Consider the following 19,851-nt stretch of genomic DNA (forward strand, 5'->3'; position numbering starts at 1 on the left):
TAACTTAGCACTAGTAGAAACTCTCTGATGGCACTCAAGAGAGGGGTGAGCTGGGGACAGCCTAGGCAGAAGAGGAAAATAAATAAACCAAAAGGACCGAACCCAGGAATAACAGTGGAGGAATCATGAATAGATCATTAAAAATTCATGCAAGTGTGAGCAAGTCAGGACCACTGAGCTGGGCATGCTGCTAAGCTGTATACCCGAGCGATGCCTGCAGATGTGGGAGAGCAGAGGATGGTGGAGGACTGTTTGCTCGCTGTATCCTGCCCTTCGTTACGGTCCGGCTTGAGTCTGACCGAAACCTCGCATTCCCCGTGTGAAGCTGCGGCTGCTCTGAGTCCTCCTCTGAGGACTTCCAGGCAGAAACTTTGTGGATACTGCTGGGCCGTAATTAACAGACAGCCTGGAGGTGTTTAAGAGACGTGCGGATGTGGCACTAAGGGACATGGCTTGGTGATGTGACTCGGTAGGCCGGGTTGACAGCTGGACCCGATGATCTGAAAGTCTTTTCCAACTTCAATAATTCTATGATATCTGGATTTCTTTTAGAGTTTGTCTTCTACTTTTTCTCTTAATTCATACCGGTTTCTTAGGGTGGGTCGGGCAGTGAGACAGAGACTCCAGGAAGACCTCTCCTGCAGCGATCCTTCATCCTCCAGCTTCACAGTGCTGCTTCCCTTTGCCTTCACTACAGCAATGCACAGCCTGAGAATACCTCTAATTACGGCAGTTTTGGGCCAGGGTTATAAAACATTTCCCAGTGCAGCAATGTCTGCTAGCAACACACTTTTGAAATGGCATCCTTCTACTGCCAAATTCCTTGGTGTAGATGCAGTTATGAGTCTGGTGTAAGCTATGTCTAATCTGTAAAAGATGCCAGTGTAACTACACAGTGATTTTAGTGCCTCGAGAAATGTGTAAAGCGCAGCATTATCTCAGTCTTCAATGCCACCTTTCACTAGAGAATACCGTTCTGAGGTCACTGGTTAAAGACAGCTAGTGACCCCTGCCCCAGACAGCAGCAACTGTGAGAACAGCGTTAGCAAATCCCTGCCCCATCGCTGAAGATATGGATTTATGTTATTTTCTTACATTTCAGGACATTTAGAAGAAGGTGCCACTGGAGTATAAAGATATTTTCAATTTATGTGATGAGGGAGCTAGACAGCCTGCCTCCGAGTTCAGCAAGCCTGTTCAGACTCCAAATTGGCAATGATTCATTACCCTCACACAGGCACTGGCAGGAGGAGAGGTCTGCGGAGATTGCATTCACCCACTCTAATCGCTCCCGCAGCAGCACTGACCAACTCACTCCAGAATTAGGGAGGAGGTAAATAAAATTGTCTGATCTCAGAAATCCAACTAGGGCGTCGTATTATAAAAATGCATAGTTAGCTTTGGGGACGGAGGGTCATTTCTTGGCTTAATGTTCCTTTCTTAGAGCACAAGGACATGACAACTCTGAGAAAACTTACTGTGTTATGCCAATAACAGGCCAGGGAGAGGGAGTGAAAAGCTTCACCGTGGGAGGCGGCACTTCACACCCTTCTTTGATACAAGAATTTGGAGGGCACATGCCCTATATAATCAGGCTGAGTATCAGGGGAATAGAAGATGTGACATCAGTTTTTAACAAGAGAATCAGAAGGGATTTCAGGCACTACAGCCCACTGCGTCTGACTTGTCTACAGGGCAAACTGCTAGACGCTATAATAAATAGCAGTCAGTGAGTGCCTCGAACACGCTGTGGAGAGGTCCCTGAGGAAGCCCATAGGTAAGGACAGTCTAGAAGAGAACTGCATATTTAGTTTTCCAAAATGGTTTTGAAAAGGTCTCTCAGAAAACATTACTTAAAAAACTGATCTTTCGTGAAGCAGAAGGAAAATTGCCCCTGTATACTAAGAGGCATTCACCACGCAGGAATTGTCAGTGTTCACGTTTCACCAGTGGGACCTTACAGGGACCTAATCTATTCATAAATGGACTGCAAAGCAGACAAAGCGTGTTTATGATGAAAAATTATTCAGGACAATTAGAAAAAAAAAAGCTGTTTGTTAAGGGAAGCAGAATGATCTCACAATACTGAGTGGCTGAATGATAAAATGGCAAATGAAATTCAATGTTGATAAATGCAAAGTGATGTACTTGGGAAAAACAACCCTAACTATACACACACCCTGACAGGTTCCCAATTTGCTCTCGCTATTCAGTGACGAGACCCTGGGGTCAGCGCTGATAGTTTTCTGGAGGTGTCAGCTCAGTGCTCAATGGTTGTTAAAAAACAAATAGTATATTAGGAAGGATGAAAGTAATGGAAAACCAAACGGAAAACATCACTGTGCTCCTGCAGAACTCTGCAGTAAACCCACTCATTACATACTGTGCACAGCTTTGGCCTTCCCACCTTGAGAAGGATATGGTAAGGAAAGAAAAAGGTACAGAGAGAACACGTCGTCATAAATCTAGAATGGCTTCCTCAAAAAAACAGACTGAATTCTTCAGATCTGAAAAAAAGATGATTTGAGGGAAGTACACAGAATTACATGAGGCATTTAAGCGAACAAGTTTTTGTAATGCAAAAACTAGGAGGTGCCAAGAGAAGTTATTAGCCATGAGTTAAAACCAAAGGAAGTCTGTTCTTGTGGAACAAATTGTAGAATTCATTGCCATGGGATGCTTTGGGCACCAGAAGTCTAAAAGGGTTCAAGAGGTAATTAGAAATTTGTGGGAAAAAAGGTCTATCAAAGACCATTAAATATAATGATGCCAAGAAAATCTCTGGCTAGACAATGAGTAGATGTAATCTCTGGCTCAGGAAGCCTCTCAATCTCTGCTCAGTCTTGTCCCAGAGCACACAAGGAAACAGGCACCAAACTCTGCCCCAGTGCTGCCCTGTAAAAGTGTAGTACCTCACCCTGTATGCCATGGCAGAAGGGTGCTGGAGCTGCCTGAGAGCAAGCCCCAAAACCTCCTTGAGCTTTTCTCAGTTTTAGGTTGAACAAATTCCAAGGTGAACTATACAAAGAGTTACCTAAGAAACCAGCACTGACAACACAGGAGTGTGGACTTCAGTTCCAAAAGCTATTCGTTGCTGAGTATTAAATCAGGCCTTATATTTCTAGTTTATATCAAAAATTGAAAATTCATGGGACTCAAAGGAAATCTTAACAATTCTGTATACACAAGAAAGCTCAGCTATCACCAGACAATAAAGCTGGCTACTGGCACTGTGATTACCCCCAGGGAACAAGGAATTGTTGTGGATGTACTTTCCATCAAAAGATTTGTGAGTTCAAAGTCCTTTTTAACTCTCCACATAAACCGCTTCCTAAGCACATTCACAAAATATTTAGCTGCAATTACACTCATTTTAAGAGGACGAAGGGGGGAGTATTCATACAATTTACTTCCACGGGAATCTTCTTCATGTAAAAAACAACTCAATACAACCCACAACATGCTGCCAAAAACACAGGAAGAGACGTACACCAAAAACTAGCAACAAACAGCTGGAGAACGTTTACCTTCTGCATAGGGCGGGTTATGTTTGTGCCTAGGTTAGCCTTTCCTTTCTCAGGTTTCACCATAAAACCTCTTGCCATGGAAACTTCTGAGGATATTTTTGATCCTTTTCTCATCTAAATAATTCCATGTACTACCATGGCTATCTTTGGGAAGATTTATTTATTCTGTAGTATTGATCAGTTTGTTTTTTCCCAGCATCTCCTCGCCACTCTTCTCTCTTCCCTTTAGACGTAAAAAAGCAGATTTTTGTAAAAGGCCCGTATGACTGCAGAACCTGATAGCCCCTTTCAGAAGTTCCCTAGGCATGGAGGTTGGAGGTACATAATTAATATTGTGCACGTGTACTGTGTGTGCATACTGCCCAATCCTTCAGCAGTACGTCTGTGATCTAGATCAGGTATCACTTCACCTACAGGATCTGTGAAAAATTCTGGGTTCACTCTTCCATCCCATCACTGTGAAGCATAAGGGAGAGAATCAGGCCCACGAGGTGTCAGCAGAGCAGAACGTAAGCCCCAAAAGCGAGATGGATGGTTTATGCCAGACAGCAGTCGTCTCGTTCCTATTCCCTCTCCTTACTCTAGGAGAACATTTCATTTAGTCTTTAGCAAGTGGAGACCTCAGCTACAGAGAAATACATCTGAAGTAGCTATACAGACTTCAAAGGAGAGGCTCCAAATTTTAAGCAAGTGGGGAGAACAGGATTTGGTGTGCGCAGTGTAGTCGGAGGAGTCTTAACTTCCTTCAGAGGGGACCCCACAGTCCCCAGCACAGGACTAATTGGCTAAAGCCATCTCTCCTGACTGGCTGCCACGGCGTGGCACTCGCAGCAGGGAGCTCCAGGAGGAAAGGAAAAATAGGGCTATTAGAGCAGTGTTTTCCTTTGCTAAAACATGGGCGGAAGGTGTCCAACATTTGTTAATAGCAGTGATTTTGTGACAGCTGAAGCAAAGCCAGCTTAAAGCCAGACCAAGTTTACAGATGTGTTGCTGATTATTTTGAATAATTAAATGGTGTAAAACCCAGCTGTGATGAATAGCACTGGGGTCGCAATTCATAAATAATTGAGAAGAGTGAGTCGCATTTGATCATCCTGATCAAATTCTGCTCTCTGGAGAATAAATGTTTGTCCTGAATACCATCAACATTGTTAAATGCCTCAATATTCCTGCTCAGCCATCCAGCCAGCAGTCAATTGAACTAAATCACTTTAACACCTTACACATTTGCCTTCCTCATGAATACAAAACGTTTCTAACTTGCACAACGCTTTTGGGGCATCAGACAAAGCAGCCTCTCTTTATAGACAGTAACCAAACAGCAACAATAAATGTTTTAAATGATCCCATTAAAAACAATTCCTGCATACAGTCTCATCTTTACTGCAGTAAGTAAGGAAGCTGTAGATATTAGACCACCTATTTTGTTTCGTTGCTCTGTTTGTAAGCAGAGCTACCCGTGTGATTCACATGCATCGCACAAACACACCTCTTTCTGCTGATAGGGAAGCCAGCACCACAGCTCCATTGCAATTTCCCGGGGCTCCTCCTGCTTCTAAATGCTTCTAAAAGTTCAGCTGTGACTGTGATTAGACTGAAAGCAATGCCTAAAAACTACCCAGAGAATACTGACGACTACTTACTGGGCCCGATTGCAGTCCATCCTCATACTATGGGATGTTTACTGTGTTTGGGCAGCATGGGTAACCCAGTCGTGGCAAACTGCTTTCATTTCATTGGAACTACCTCAAATTTACAGCATGTTTCTAAGTCAGAACCTGTCCTAAGCAGCTAACAATATGTAACATTACGTAAATACTACCAAACAAGTACTGGAGCAAAATAACCAATCACTTCAACAGTAATCTTTCCTGCCTGAACAGACGATCAACAAGGACTCCAGCAACTGACATGGTGCAAATGAGAGGAACAGCCACAGTTTGGGGTTTTTATAAAAGACCAAACTCTATTAGTCTCACTCACAGTGAGAGCAATAATTGCTCTTCTTGAGCAAAGGGTGACTTCTCAGTGTGATGGAGAAAAGCAAATACCGGACCAACAAGAGTAAAGTAAGCTGCAGATTGTAAGAGAAACACGGACTTAAAAACACCTGCTTGTGCCTTCATGTTGCAGGCAGCTTTTCTATTTAATAAAAACGCAGTAAGGTTGCCCTTAAAGGCACTAATTCCAGTAGAAGGCTGCCTCAGACCCTTGCTCTGTGGCTTGAAACCATCTGTAAACGTCCAGTCCCAGTTTACTCATAACCGGTGGCAAATTGGTATTTCCCTATTTCTTCTTATACATTTGAGCATTGCATTGACCTGACACGACAACATCGCACAGATGTCACACAGCCCTTTACTATTAATCTGCAATTAACTTTAGGAAAACGACATTTTATTAGTGGATCATTAAATCATACCTCAAAGTCTTCTGAGAACCCATGCTGGTTATTAGAATAGAGCTCACTGATGTGTTTAACGAACTGCTTGACTGGAATCGCTTCCATATCATCTGTAGAAAGAAAGAGATAGTCAGGGTTGCTCTTTGTCTTACATGTAAAACTTCAACATTTACTTTCTCAACTGCAAACTTGGGAAAGAAAGCATTCACTCCATATCACGTAGATCTGAGTTCCCAGGACCATAGTTAGTTCAATATACAGTAATAAGAAATCTTGATGAATCTGGCCAATTTTGAGGCAAATTCTTCATATTATACTTGTAATTCTAACCACTGCAAATATGAATATTGAGAGTCTATTCCCTGTGATGCTTATTTGCAAAGTCCAATTGAAGTTCAAGCATCTTTTTGTTCTTTTATGCACTTTGAAGATAGCTGTAAAGGGGATGAAGATGCCAAAGAACAGAACAGACTCCAAATATGAAGGCATAGTACACATTTTCACCCAGTAAGTTTTTATCAGACTGAGCAGAAACACAAGCTTTTCTTCCGCAATGGAGAAGTTATTAACTTTCTCCTTTTACACAAAAATGTAGTATCGAAAAGAATGTAGCATGATGCCGTCTCTGAGCAAAAGAACAGGCAACCCAACAGCCACAGTAATTTCAGCTTTCTCTCATGCCAGACACTATTCATAACACTGAATATGTATTCTGCTGGACCTTCCATTTATGCTCAGCATAGTGCAATTGCTACCCAATATACCAATAAATCACCCACAAACATTTTCTTAGAAGTAAGACATCAAATGCTGGAACAGAACTAAAGACAAACAAGACTATTTCTAGCACTCCACCTCTGGACAGATGCTAATAAAACTGGGGTGTAGGATGGTTGCCTAATTTTTCTCTCTTTCTCTCTCTCAAGAAAAGCCTAGATGTTGTTATAACCACCGCTGCAGTTGGTAGAAACACTGCGCTTGCCAAGATTCATTAGTTAATATTTTCAGTCTGGCATTTGGAAAATGTAAATTGCTATACAACTGTGATTACTTTCAGCATGTGAAATAATCTATTGCCTGATGGCTACTATTGTCTGATTGCATGATTTTATGGCAATACTCCGGTATTTAAGTATCCCATTTAATATTCTTCTGAAGATCGCATCCAGTTTATGTTTACTCCCAGTAATTCTGTGGTGTATTTTTGCTCCCATTTAGCAGCCATATGGTTTGGTGCTACAGCTGCATTATAATCTGGATTCCTTTCCTTTTAAACATCTACATTATGATAGAAAAAATCCAAATATTTCTACAGATACTTAGCAAAATTTAACGATAAATAAATAGATGTGACATTTACTGTATTCAGAGTGAAAGATCTTTGGCAGCTAAAACCCCTAAGCTGTCACATATGCTTTTCTTAGCGAAGGGTATGAAGATCTGTATGTGTAAATGAGGTTCTTCTTTGGCAAGAATTTTATAGATCCAGCCCTGACAATCTGATTGCTCTCCAGCTGATGGCAGTTCATATTGACCATGTCATTACTTCTCTACTCTTATTTTATCAGGTAGCGCTCTAGGGTGGTTTTTGCATCTATTGACATTTTCAGATTTCAATCAGCTCTCTTCTATTTTATTTACAAGAGCCAATTGTTAAAGATATGTTTGCAATCTGATCACCTCCCCGTATAGTAATGCTACTTTAATTAACCACATGCTCATTTACTGAATAATAAAGAATTCAAAACATTTGACAAGTGTATGCTCATCTTAGCAAAAAGCTGCAGCATGTAGAAATGCTGGCACTTTACAATATTTAAGTGCTAACATTTATTCTGCGTAATATTGAGAACATCACCATCTCATAACAACATTTGTATTAATATTTTTGCTGCCAAGACACTTGAGTGGAATGATCTATAGGAACAGCAGTCAATAGCAAGAGCCTGTAAAACAATCTTTCATCTCTGGAAAAGTAACCCATACATCCTTAATTTCTTTGAAAATAACTTGTGCTATCATAGCAATTTCACAAACTGTCACAAGAAGAGTTCCATATGTATTATTTGTTTGTTTTTTTCTTGAGTAGTTTAGCTCAGCTGCAACCAACCAAGATCAAGGATTCACTGTAGCACACCAGCGTCCAATTTAATTTTGCAGAAGGCAGAATTTAATTTTAATTGTGATCTGTGAGCCAAAAAATACATTAGAGATAACGTGCTCTCCAGTCCATTGAATTCCCACCAATTTCAAGGATGGGTCTGCACCAGAGATCCATGGCAAAATATGGTTAGGCTTCTTTTATCATCATCACTGCATGGTGGCAGTATCTCTCCACCTTTAGAGCCACTGTTAATTCACTGCTCTGTTGTTCACTATCCGTTATTTTTCTCCTCCCTTTTTTCTTTTCTGCATTTTCTCTTGTACAGCCCCTTCTGATTCCCTTCGGAAGCCATAACCCAATCCTGTTTCTTACCCCATTTGATAACATGGGCAACAATTAAACAGCAAATAAATAGTAAATACTGCTGACATACGAGCTCACTGGGAGAAAGGGATCTTAGGCTACTGAAGGTGCCCATTCACCCAGGAAAACCATGTTGGAACAAAGGTAATTGTTTGAAGATTAACATCAGAAACACAAACATTAGTAACTTAATGGACACTTATGATTTCCAACTTCTAAACTGCTGGGATAATTTGGTCCTACTGACCATGAAAGATCTGGCAGACACTGTGCAGCACCTAGGAGGAGGCCACCCCTGCAGGAATGCTCGCAGCCTGTATTTTTTGATTCATGCCCTCTAACACCAAACCCTCAGCTAGGAGCAGACGTTACCCCAGGTGGGGTATACATGCATATTTAGCCTTGGGCAGCTTGTCAGACCTCTGGCAAAGTACATAGCAATATACTCAGTGCTCCTGAATGGTATCTGCTCTGATGTTACCTGAAGACAGCTGAGACCTTCTCTAAGAAAACCAACAGATGTAGCTAGATGCACATAATATGCTTTTCCTTGCACTGTCTTCAGTCCAAAAGCTTTGATTAAGCCTTCTTTCCATCTTGAAGACAAATAGACTTCAATGACTATAATTCTTTTAGTCGATTGAAGAGATTAATGGAATCCTATAATGGCTAATTAAGAGCCCTAATAGCTGTTCTGCGCATATTCCCTTTTGCACCATATACTTTTTCCCATCCAGAAACCAGAGTGACGTTTGATATCATCAGTGTGATGCTTACATTTTGCAAGACCTACACATTCTTCAAAGAGAATAGGGAAATGTTTTAATAACATACCTTCACCTCCAACACCAAAGATATAATTACAGTTCCGTCTAGCTTGGGTTTAGCCATCTGTTTTATCAGTGCAAATAAAGTGATTCTGGATTTATACCATTACAAAATATAAGCTGAATCTGGCACCTTACTAACATATTAACCCTTTGTGTTATACAGAGAAAGAAATAATCTTAGATGGAAAGAGGCAGAAGTCTCCAGGGCTTAAATAATTATACATATTTGTATTTATTATTATAAACAACATAATTTATAATATTTATAAGCAGATACCACTGAAGCTGATAGGTGAGGGTATGTTTCATTACAATGCTAGACAATTAACTTTTGTGGAGTTCCCATCTTCACTCGCTGGTCCAAGACAAGTATCTGAGAGGAGTATCGCAAACAAAACTGAAGGGGAGCCTAACACAGCTCACTTTCTGCCACAAAAGGAGAATGCCAAGAAGAAAGACACATTTAAAAAAGGGTAGAAGAGGAAAACCTTTACTTGCATATACGTAATACATTCTCTTAGAAGACAACCACCTTCAAAAGAAGCCCGAAGTGTACAGAAGTAATAAAGTTAGTAAAGGGTTACATTTAAAATTTGGGCAATTAGTAATCCTGCCAGGATGGATTTTCCTCCACCTCCCACTTGATAAGCTGCCTTTGCAAAGTTAAAGCAATAGAGGCCAACTGCAAAAGAAAAATGGGATATCATATCAGAGATGGCATTTCCACATAATAAGATCTGGGACTCATTTTGATTCATTTACAGCCCGGGAGCTCACTGGATGGTTTAGTGGTGTTGGATTGGAATAGATGGGTTTGGGTCATGAATTAATCCAGAAGGTCAAAAGCAAAATGCTTCTTCATTTTACCTTTGTCTAGTTTGGAGTTTTGGCATTTTTGAAGACCAGACATTCGACACACATGAAGAAGTCTTGGTAAGAAGATTCTCCCATGTCTTTCATTGTGTGTGTAAATGCTTTTAGTTTTTCATCTATCATCTTACTCACTCTACTAAATCCAATATATCCCCTGTATCTTATGCCTTACTTTAAATGTGAAGGCTTATTCCAATCCCTAGTCACTGCACTTTAGCCTCTCATCTGTAAGGCCACCTGGATTTATGTGCCATAGCTGCCACGTGGCTTGGCCCATCTGCTCGAACAGCAGCCACGTACTGCACCGCTCAGCAAACCTGTGCCACCCTTTGCATCTCAGAAGCACCCCCATCAATTCTCAGTGTGCTAGCCACAGATCACTCCAGCCAAAGGACAAAAGGATTGGCCCACTCCCTTCTCCCTGCCTATGGGGCTGAGCAGTGAACTGAAACAGCCTGCTAATCTGTCTGATGAATGTAAGAAAGGATTAATGGATTTGTGGGGAGGGGAAAAAGGATTAGTTGTCAGTGGGGTAAACGGGTTGATCCTACTCAGTGCCATGGGGAATAAGTGACTATTCCCAGAAAGGGAAACTGCTCTTTCTGAAGACAGCACAAACCCGAACAGGCTCATGACAATCACGAAACCAGTGATGTCACTGTTGACGTTAATCCTGGAGCATCCACCTCTCAATAATGTATCCTCATGTTTCTCATCTCCAGCAAAATAGCTTTGGAAAAATCCTGCATGCAGCTGAAAAACCTGGCACCAATATTTAGGATGCATATTACTTAAAACTCAGCCTAACAGCCATTCCATAAGTTACGATATGTGCCAGGTGAGCGAAGGCTGCAGAGCTCCAGCAAGAGCCTGCCCGTACATGCAGCACTGCAGCAGAAGTGCACGTGCCAGCAGTGGGGCCCTCGCAGCCCACACTTAAACAGGATCTATGCAGCTGTACAACGCAGGATGAGCGCACACGACACACAACACTTAGTGGGGATGTAAAGCCCCAGATGTCTGTATCCGCTCTGTCTCTAGAACAGCAGCTAATCACAAAGAATATTGCAAGGATTAATAGCACACCCTTGGGTGAAATTCTGCCCCAGTGGAGGTTATTGAAAAACTCCTATCAAATTCATTATGGTCTAGAGAGAAGCTTAGAAAAAAACCTCTAAGCCTACAGACTATGAGCATACTCTGAAGTACACACGCTTACAGGGGCCAAAAACTTCACATGCAGCTCAAATTTTGGCACTGATTGAAATGGAAATGTTTGAGCTGACAACTCCACAGCCAGATCCTGCCCTAACTCATGCCAGTACTTGACTCCACAAATAATTCCACGTGTAAAAATGGGCAGTGCCCTGCTTTCTTCAAAGGATTTTAGATTTAATACATTTGAATTATACACACTTATATAGGCAAAGCCTTTAATTCTGCAGTATACTGGCTTTCCTTGCTTAACTATTTAAAATAAGGATGCAGCTGAAGCCATTGTACTTAATTTGGAATAATTAATTTTTCTGACTGATCATATTGCTTGCTGTATAAAAAATAGTCAGAAATATAAGAATAGTTTTATTTGTATAACATGAGTATTAATTAATTTATGATAAAACAAAAGCCATTAAAAACTCCTTAATATTGAGAAGGTCTTTTCTGAGGAGATCATTTCTGCATGAATACTAAAAAGGCAACATAGTAGGTTTCGTTCTAGGAGCTCCAACTACATGCTGAAAGTCCATTATAGCTGGCATCCTCCTGAATTCACTGACCTCTGTGAAATTATAAATTAGAAGAAATGGAGATAAATAATAAATGACTGAGAGTTGATTACTGGGGATACCATTCCTCATTAATTATCACATCTTTGTAATTATGTGTTTATCAAATACATTTTTTAATAAAAATGTCTTTCAGTGTGAAAAGGCGCGTAAAACTGTGAATACATTTGAGAGACCTGCATAGGTGGAAACGTTGAAAGAAAAAAAAAAAACAGAAACCTTTTCTTCAAGATAATTACTATCTATTTGTTATAATCAAGTCAAATGAATACAAGGACGAGTTTCTGATAAAGGAGAGACACATGAAAAAGCAGAATATGAAAAATCACCTGTGTAATACTGTAGCTACATTCATCTCTCTTGCTTCGAGATTTAATCTACTACAATGCTATTAGCCATGTGTCAGTCAGGAATATAAAGATCTTAATGATAAAATTTTATATGTGTCAAAATAAGAGCTCAGTTTAAATCTGCTTGTACAAATCTTAGATTAGGTTATCATTAATTATAAATGTAATAGCAATATACTTCTTCCCTTTAAGCAAAAAATATAATTTTCAGTCCAAGAGAATGAAATAATATGAATTTTCCCGTAGCACAGACATTAAACATGATCTTATTTGGTATTGTCTGCTAAGGAGGATGACTTCAATGTCACACATTTCCATCCTCTGGTCCAGTTGTGCCATTCGTTACACACACACCTTACACTTAAGGCTTAAGCACATGGAGGTGCAACTCTGAAGCAATCTGCAGTCCAGTGCGAAGGCTTTCTGAAAAGAAAGAATCTGCCCACATTCTACATGGCCACCATGAAAACATTTTTGGGTGACTGAGTCCACTCCTGAAGCCTCCATTACAATACCATAATTAGATATCCACCATAAATTCTTCGGTGTGCTGCAGGAGCAGGGCTGGTCAAACTGAAAACAGAAGGTGGATGTTCCCTAAAATACCTTGATATTTTCTTGGCTTCAGAGGATGACTGCGTTTGCAATATTGCGTTCATGAATTTAATTGAAGCTGAAGATAGGTACGATTCACAATATGGTGCTGGAACATAAATCCACAGGGAGCAGAAAGCAGACATGAAGTCTTAAACAGCTGAAGAGCGCTACTTCGGTGCTCAGTGAAAAACTCCGTGCCCTTGAGAAATAAGTCCTCAGCTGCAGTTAGCACTTCTCCCTGTCCCTCACCAGTCCCTAGCACAGCAGAGCACTGTGTTCAGCACACTGTCGCTCAGTGGCCACTCACCTTGCCACGGACGTGTCCTGGTGCTCCACTCTTCTGGCCTGGGATGCAACCGAGACATGCAATGAGACAGCTGCATCTCAGCAGAAAACAGTAAGGAACCAACCTCAGTTGGGAACCTGCAGTTTCCTTGTCAAGTGAGGTACCTCGCTACAGTCTTTTAATAGAAACAGTTCATCATAGGGTGGTTGCCACCACAAAATAACAGAAATGCAGGAGGTAGGCTTGTAGAAAACACCCCAAGTCTAACCACTGATACGTTTGTCAGGAAAAGGTTGAAGGGAATTATGGTTACTGAAAAAATAAGAAAGCAGCTTTCAAAAGTCTGCAGAAGATCCAACAGAAGCTAAGAGTTAAGAAGATGGACTCTTGACAGGATGACTTCTTGTAACCATAAGACAGAGGGATATGACAGTGGGTGATGGCTGCGCTGGCCTCCACACCCTTGCATGACAGCATGAGGTGGCCAAGCCACCTTTTCAGTGCAGTGCACTTGGCTATTCCACAATTTCCTGGGCTCATGCAGTCACCCTGTGTCATTCTTGAAGAAGTATGGCAGTGTTTGTCCCAGATTCTACCACTGGTTACTTTAAATACACTATTCAGAAACTCCAGCGATAGTTACAAAATATTAATTTACTGCCATTTAAACCTAAAACTGCATGCACCATGACCTAGGTGCGCTAGGAAGTGCTCCTGAGTCTTGCAGTCTAGACACAGCTGAAAGGACTGGTATCACATCCGAGACATTTTACTTCTACTGAAAATGGTGAAAGACAGCTGGAATAATATGCTAAATGAACCAGCTGCATTGGCCAGCTGTTCTGTTCTTTACGAGCTGTGTTTCTCTGGACTGTGGTCAAGACTATGCAGAATTTTGAATTTCGCCATAGGGTCAAGCCTCGGCTATCTCTGTGCTGATCTCACAAGTCCTGCTGGCATCGGCGCCACAATGCCTGTTGTGCCCTTGGGCTGGGCAAAGAACCAGGAAAACCACAGGAAGCTCCAGAACAACGCACCAACCCAAAGCAGGAAAGCTCTCAAACAAATGATAGGAGGAAGATGGAAGAAGTGGAATTTGTGCTAATTCCGCTGTTTGATACCATCTCAGTTAGACAGACAGACACTTCTGCGCTGCTTTCATGGAGCGAGTCTTGTGACCAGAGCAAAGGAAGACTGATGGAGATGCCTTTTGTTTTGTGGTATGCAAAATATACAGCTTTGCAGAACTGCTGCTCTTATTCCTACTTATCTGATTCCAATGAAATGGATCAAGTCCAGAAACTTTTTAAACAGATGCTAACCCAACAACAAAAACAAACAAATGGGTACAGGAGCTGGTTTGCTGGCAGAGATGTTGCCATTATAGTGAAGATATCCATTCAAAGATGATGTAGGCATGGCCAAAATCAACTGAGTACAGCGGCAAAGAGAAAGGATATGGAGAAATAATTTTGTTTGGCTGAATGGAGGTGGTTTCAGAGTTCTGCCACTGATAACAGATGTGCTAGTCAGGCACAAGGCTGTGAGTTTAGATTTATACCTCAGTTGTAATATCCAGTGGCTGACTCATTTAATATCTCCTTTGTCCTGTGTTTCTCTAGATCAAGCAGTGCAGATAATTATGAATAATGATAATGATTTGGGTCTCAGAGCAAATTTGCACAGATAACCACATGCCTACGGGTGACGTGGCTTCATGCACAATAATTAAGCATGTATGCTACAGGAAGTGAAGTAGAAAATGGGTAAAATCATTCCTTTACAAAAAGATTTTTCAGATTTTTGGCCCCGAAAAGCTGTACCGCGTACCAACTGGAGTAGCTGGGAGACTGACTTTAGGGTTCATAGAACCAAGGAAACACACGGTGTGTGTAACCAAGAGCAGAGCGTAGCACAGAAATAAATATGAAAGCTGTCTCTGAGCATGCCGGCAACATCCGCAGAGCAGAGCAGTGGCACGCAGAGACACCTACGCTGTGAGAGCTCTCGAGCTGCGTCAGGCCATCGCTGTGCCTGGCTCCCAGGCACCTGGCACAGCCACTCCGCACCTGGGCCAGGACCAGCCAGCCTAAATTCGCTCAGCCTTCTTCCACCAGCAGCTTTCTGCACACTGTAGATGGGCCCTGGCCAGTCTGTTACGTATCTTTCAGACACACTGCTCCGAATTGCCGCCAGTGTGGCTGCTTGCATACAATTGAGAGTAGAAGTTGGTCCAGCAGGTTGTAGGAGGTAGATGCATGGTTCCACGGGGATCTATCCAAATATCTTTTTTAAGGATGTACCGTCTGGGGTTTCACAAGCTAACAAGATAAATCCAAAAAAACTTGCTTTTGCAAAAATGCGGCTTATATTTTAATTCTGTGATTAACATACCAAAATAAGACTTTCTCAGACACTCTGACAGCTTCCACTGGAGAAGTTCAGAGGCTTATCACTTCACCAGTTGCTGTTAGTTCAAAGAAGAATTTTGTTATTTAATGTCTTGAAGGAACTTCAGTGGGCTGCCTACTTGGGACCAGCAGCTGATGTCAGAGAAGATCATTTAGGAACAGGTCTATAGGGGGAAACAGGCCTTTTCTGTATTTCCAAACCAGGAAAATGTTTAGGAGAGCTTCAGGATCTTTTCAAGCAATATCTTCCATCTTTGGAAAAAGGCGACATAGCTGGAATTTCTCTCTACTAACTTAGAGCCTGATTACAGACTCCCTGTTCAGGTAACAGTTAATATGCACAGAGGGAGGCACTTCCAGAGAGTGATTTGATTTTTGATGGCCTGAACAGCTTTACTGTCACTGCCAAGATCTTCAAGTTCATCAGTGCATTCCCTGTTAAGACCTTCTGGGTATGATTCAGCCTCAGATTAAGGCACCTCCATTTAGTTGTCTATATGCAGGTGTCTAAATATCTATCATATCCACAAAAATCTTATTAGAATGGAAATTTGAGGGTTAGATTCACCTTCGCATCCAACTAGACTAAACCTCTGTTTAGTCCAGTCCTGTTGGCCCAGCTCTTCAAATGCCTTAGAGCTGATCAGCAGTCCTTGCAAATTTTTTACTACAGAGCTTCTCGAGGTGTCCTATAGCACTTGATCTGCAGGTGTTTTAATCTGCAGTGCCCATTATCAGAAGTGAGCAGCAATTTCTTAGCAGTACTGAGTCTGAATAGACCACGGTGTGCACTGCTGTGACAGCAGCATCACACCAGTCCTTAAGGTGCCATGGTCCATCAGCTTGGCTTGCTATAATCATGGGTAGATGCACCCAAAATCTAATTTTCTTCATTTCTCAGTGACTTGGTGTTTACATGCAAGAATGACTGCTGAGAAGCACTAGTGTACGTACTGGCCTTATGATACGTGCCACCTGCATTGTTTTAGTGGAACTTCTTCAGTCTATATTACAATTTATACAAGTACATTCCAGTCTTTAATGGACTGACCATCAAAACATCCCTGTGAAACGGGGAAGAACCATTGTCTCAACTCAACAGATAGCAGAGCATGAAAAGATGGAGCTTTCTGCTGGTTTCTTTGTCTAAGAAAAATTTGCCTCAATTACAAAAAATAAAAACACAATTGACCAAAGAGAATGCCCTTTGAGGGGAGAATTTCTCTCTTCCCACTACCTTGTGCTCATAATCCCCCAGGTTTTGACATTGCTCTGCACAGTCCAGGCTAGCCCACCCTCCCCTTCCTCTCAGGCTCTAAGGAGGCATCACATGGCAGCAGACAACGTGGAACCATGACACTCATTGCCAAAGGCGGCCCCATCAGCAAAGTGCTGCACCCAGTTTTAGAGTAGGAAAAATGGAGTTCTCCACCTATTCAGGCTCTTCTGTGAAAGATCATCACAGGTGGTCTAAGACTGGTTTCCTGCCTCCTGTTACTCTGACGGAGAAAGAGAGGAAAGGTGGCTCCTCGCTAAGGAGGTGAGGTGGCCAAGACAAAGTCTGCCACAGAAAGGAGACGGGATGATAGCATGTTTTCTTTCCTCTTTGGTGGCACAGAATCAGACTGCAAGGCAAAATGCCTATCATTTTCTACAGGAATGTAATATCTAACCTTTCATATTAGTTCCCATGGGGACTTTTAGAAACTCTTCCTAGAAAGAACAGTCATACATGTCTGCTGAAGAAAATCAACGGAAATGTAAATGGACTCTCTCACTTTTCTAGGATGGATGTTTCTTCAATGTCTCAGAAATGGCTTTGATTTTTTTTTTTTTTTGTTAAAATGAACCTAATAGCTGTAAATTGAATCCCATACCAGCAATACAAATTACAGAATATGACAAGGAAACTTAAAACACCAGCTTGAAGTGACAAGTACAAGTATCTGACAGGCTGAGGTCAGTACAGCATTTTGGGTATCTTGGCTCTGCTTGAGAAACCGAGCAACATCAAAGAAGTCAGAGGCTGCAAAGGCCACTGTAACACCAAGCTGTTCTCTGCCATTACTACTTAAAGGGATCTGGATCCTGCACTTGATATTTCCTAGGGGAAATGCCTCACGAAGAGACTAGTGCTAAACCCCGCTTCCAGCTTTGCTCTCAACATAGCTGAGAGAAGAATTTGACCTTTGGTAATTTGATTAATACCAAATTAACAGATGGTTTTGGACTTTCCGAGATTGTTTGCTTATCCTTTCTGTCTTGCTTTCCTCCCTGAGACCCAGCAAACATCACCTCTGCACATGCCGAAAGCGGGGACAAACCCCCTGGTCTTGAGAGAGCAGTAGAGCTGTGTGTCCCTTGTCCACAACCCACCCCGACAGAGCAGTTTGTTTCGCCTTGGATGCAATGCGTTAGTGTTTTTAAGAAGTGTTGCTTGTGGTCTTGACATTTGACAAAGGTTACTCTGAAATTCCTATTAAAACAATGTGGGAGAGATGCCTCTGCAAAAGTACAGCATTGGGACTCAGAGCCCCACTGCAAAGCATCTTAAAATAAATGAAGCAGCATTGATAACACAAATTTCTATAAAAATACACGTGATTTAATAAAACGTTCTCTTTACGTAATTAAACCAGACTCCAAATAGCACAAACACAGGAGATAAAGCCCGTCTTACCTGGAATAGGTATAATGGGAATACTTTCATTGGGGACCACACGGGGTGAGCTGCTGTCCTCCACATAGAAATGGGCAGTCTGAAAACACTTTCTGTTAAAGGGAAAATAAAAAAAAGGTTCAGGGTGTGAAAAAGCCCCAAACTTCTGCGCATCTTTGGCTTCTCCATTTCTGCTCCACAATTTCAGATATTAAAGTTTAAAAAAAATCAGTAAGTGAAAACATACTTGAGTTTTCAACAATTTCAATCCTAATTCCAGATTCTGGTGTGCTCTAATTCACTGACATCTGACATCCACCCATCATAAATGCCTCTGCACATTATTCCTAAGTACCACTGAATATGGAATTATCCTCGCAAAAGTCAGTGGTTGCAAAACAGGTTTCACATACATCATCCAGAAAGAAACTGCACACAAGAAACATATTCAGCATACAGTTCAAGCCAAATCCACCCAAGACACTAACATTTCTAGGGAACACATACTTACCGTAAAGGTTTATGCCATGTATCAGCGGACAGACAGTAATATAGCATCTGTAACTGCTGCATGTCACGATGTTCTGCTACAGAAGCTATCCTTCAAACATTTCTATATTTTTTTAAACACCAGAGCCATATAACCCTCATCCCATCCTCCTCCTGCAAACTTGTTTTACATATGCTGCTACAGAAAAATGCAATAGACACTTAGCTTGGGCCCCAGGACTCAGCTCTGAAAAGGCCTATAAAGAATAGGAGAACTTAAATCCACCTGACTTTTTTTTTTTTTTTTTTTTTACCTGTATTTAAGGCAAAGGAGAGAGCACAAGCTGGTCATCACAGAAAAGGTACTGAGCAGAACAACATGAAGAGATCCGAGGAGACTCTGCATGGTGATGTTAACCGAGGCAGGGTTTTCCAACACCAGCGTCACTGCTCATTGCTGACTTAATGAGCTGCTTGAGGCTGGAACTGAATATTTAATGAGTCTTGCTTGGTCTGAGCAGCTATTGTGACACGAGAAGGGTCTGCTCTCATCTGTCAGGGGCACTTAACAATAGCTTCCCATTGCAGAAAGATGCCCTTCGCTGCAGCCCTTAATGAACTGCTCAACACCTGGGCAAAGTTTGCAGGCGGCCTTCCGAGCTGCGCCTTTTGTCAAGTTGCCGTTTTCCTTGCTGAAACATATTTGCATGGAGTGGCTTCTAAGTTTCTGCCTTGCAGTCTGCTCCTCTGTAATTTGGGCATTGTGCTCTGCATAGAGAGCCCACTCTGCTGAGCCGGCTTTGCTGACACGGTCAAAGTAATTTGTGCTCGCTTTGTTTTCAACATCCATATGTGCCAGAGAGCAAAAAAGTCGCTGAAAAGCAAACCACTCTCCTAGGCAAAACCAGAACCAAAAATAATCACAGGCACTTGCTTTCTATGCATTTGTACTTTCTAGCCCACAATCAGAGCGCTTTGTAATGCAAGCACATGCTGTAGCAGCACAAGTACAACTTAAGACAATACAGAAGCAGGAAAGGGCATATTGCGCAGCACGGAGCAACTGTCTCATAGCAGCTTTCTATTTTCAGACACCATGTCTTGCATTGTGCTGAAGTTATTTATTTAGTCGGTATGTTTTTGTTAAGAAACACCATAAGGTGAGTTCACA

General features: G+C 41.7%; 1 protein-coding gene across 2 annotated transcripts in view; it reads right to left on the minus strand.

The window, feature by feature from the left end:
* The window catches only part of PTPRG (protein tyrosine phosphatase receptor type G), a 402,421-nt gene that overhangs the window by 24,099 nt on the left and 358,471 nt on the right, over positions 1 to 19,851 (minus strand). For both annotated transcript variants that reach the window (XM_067003205.1, XM_048069739.2), the window contains 2 exons: positions 18,213 to 18,304; positions 5,950 to 6,041 (listed from right to left, as the gene is read on the minus strand). In XM_067003205.1, coding sequence (XP_066859306.1) covers positions 5,950 to 6,041; positions 18,213 to 18,304 — 184 coding nt within the window. The remainder of the gene's footprint in view (positions 1 to 5,949; positions 6,042 to 18,212; positions 18,305 to 19,851) is intronic.

The sequence above is a fragment of the Anser cygnoides genome, chromosome 10 (assembly GCF_040182565.1).
Source record: "Anser cygnoides isolate HZ-2024a breed goose chromosome 10, Taihu_goose_T2T_genome, whole genome shotgun sequence".
Taxonomy (NCBI): Eukaryota; Metazoa; Chordata; class Aves; order Anseriformes; family Anatidae; genus Anser; species Anser cygnoides.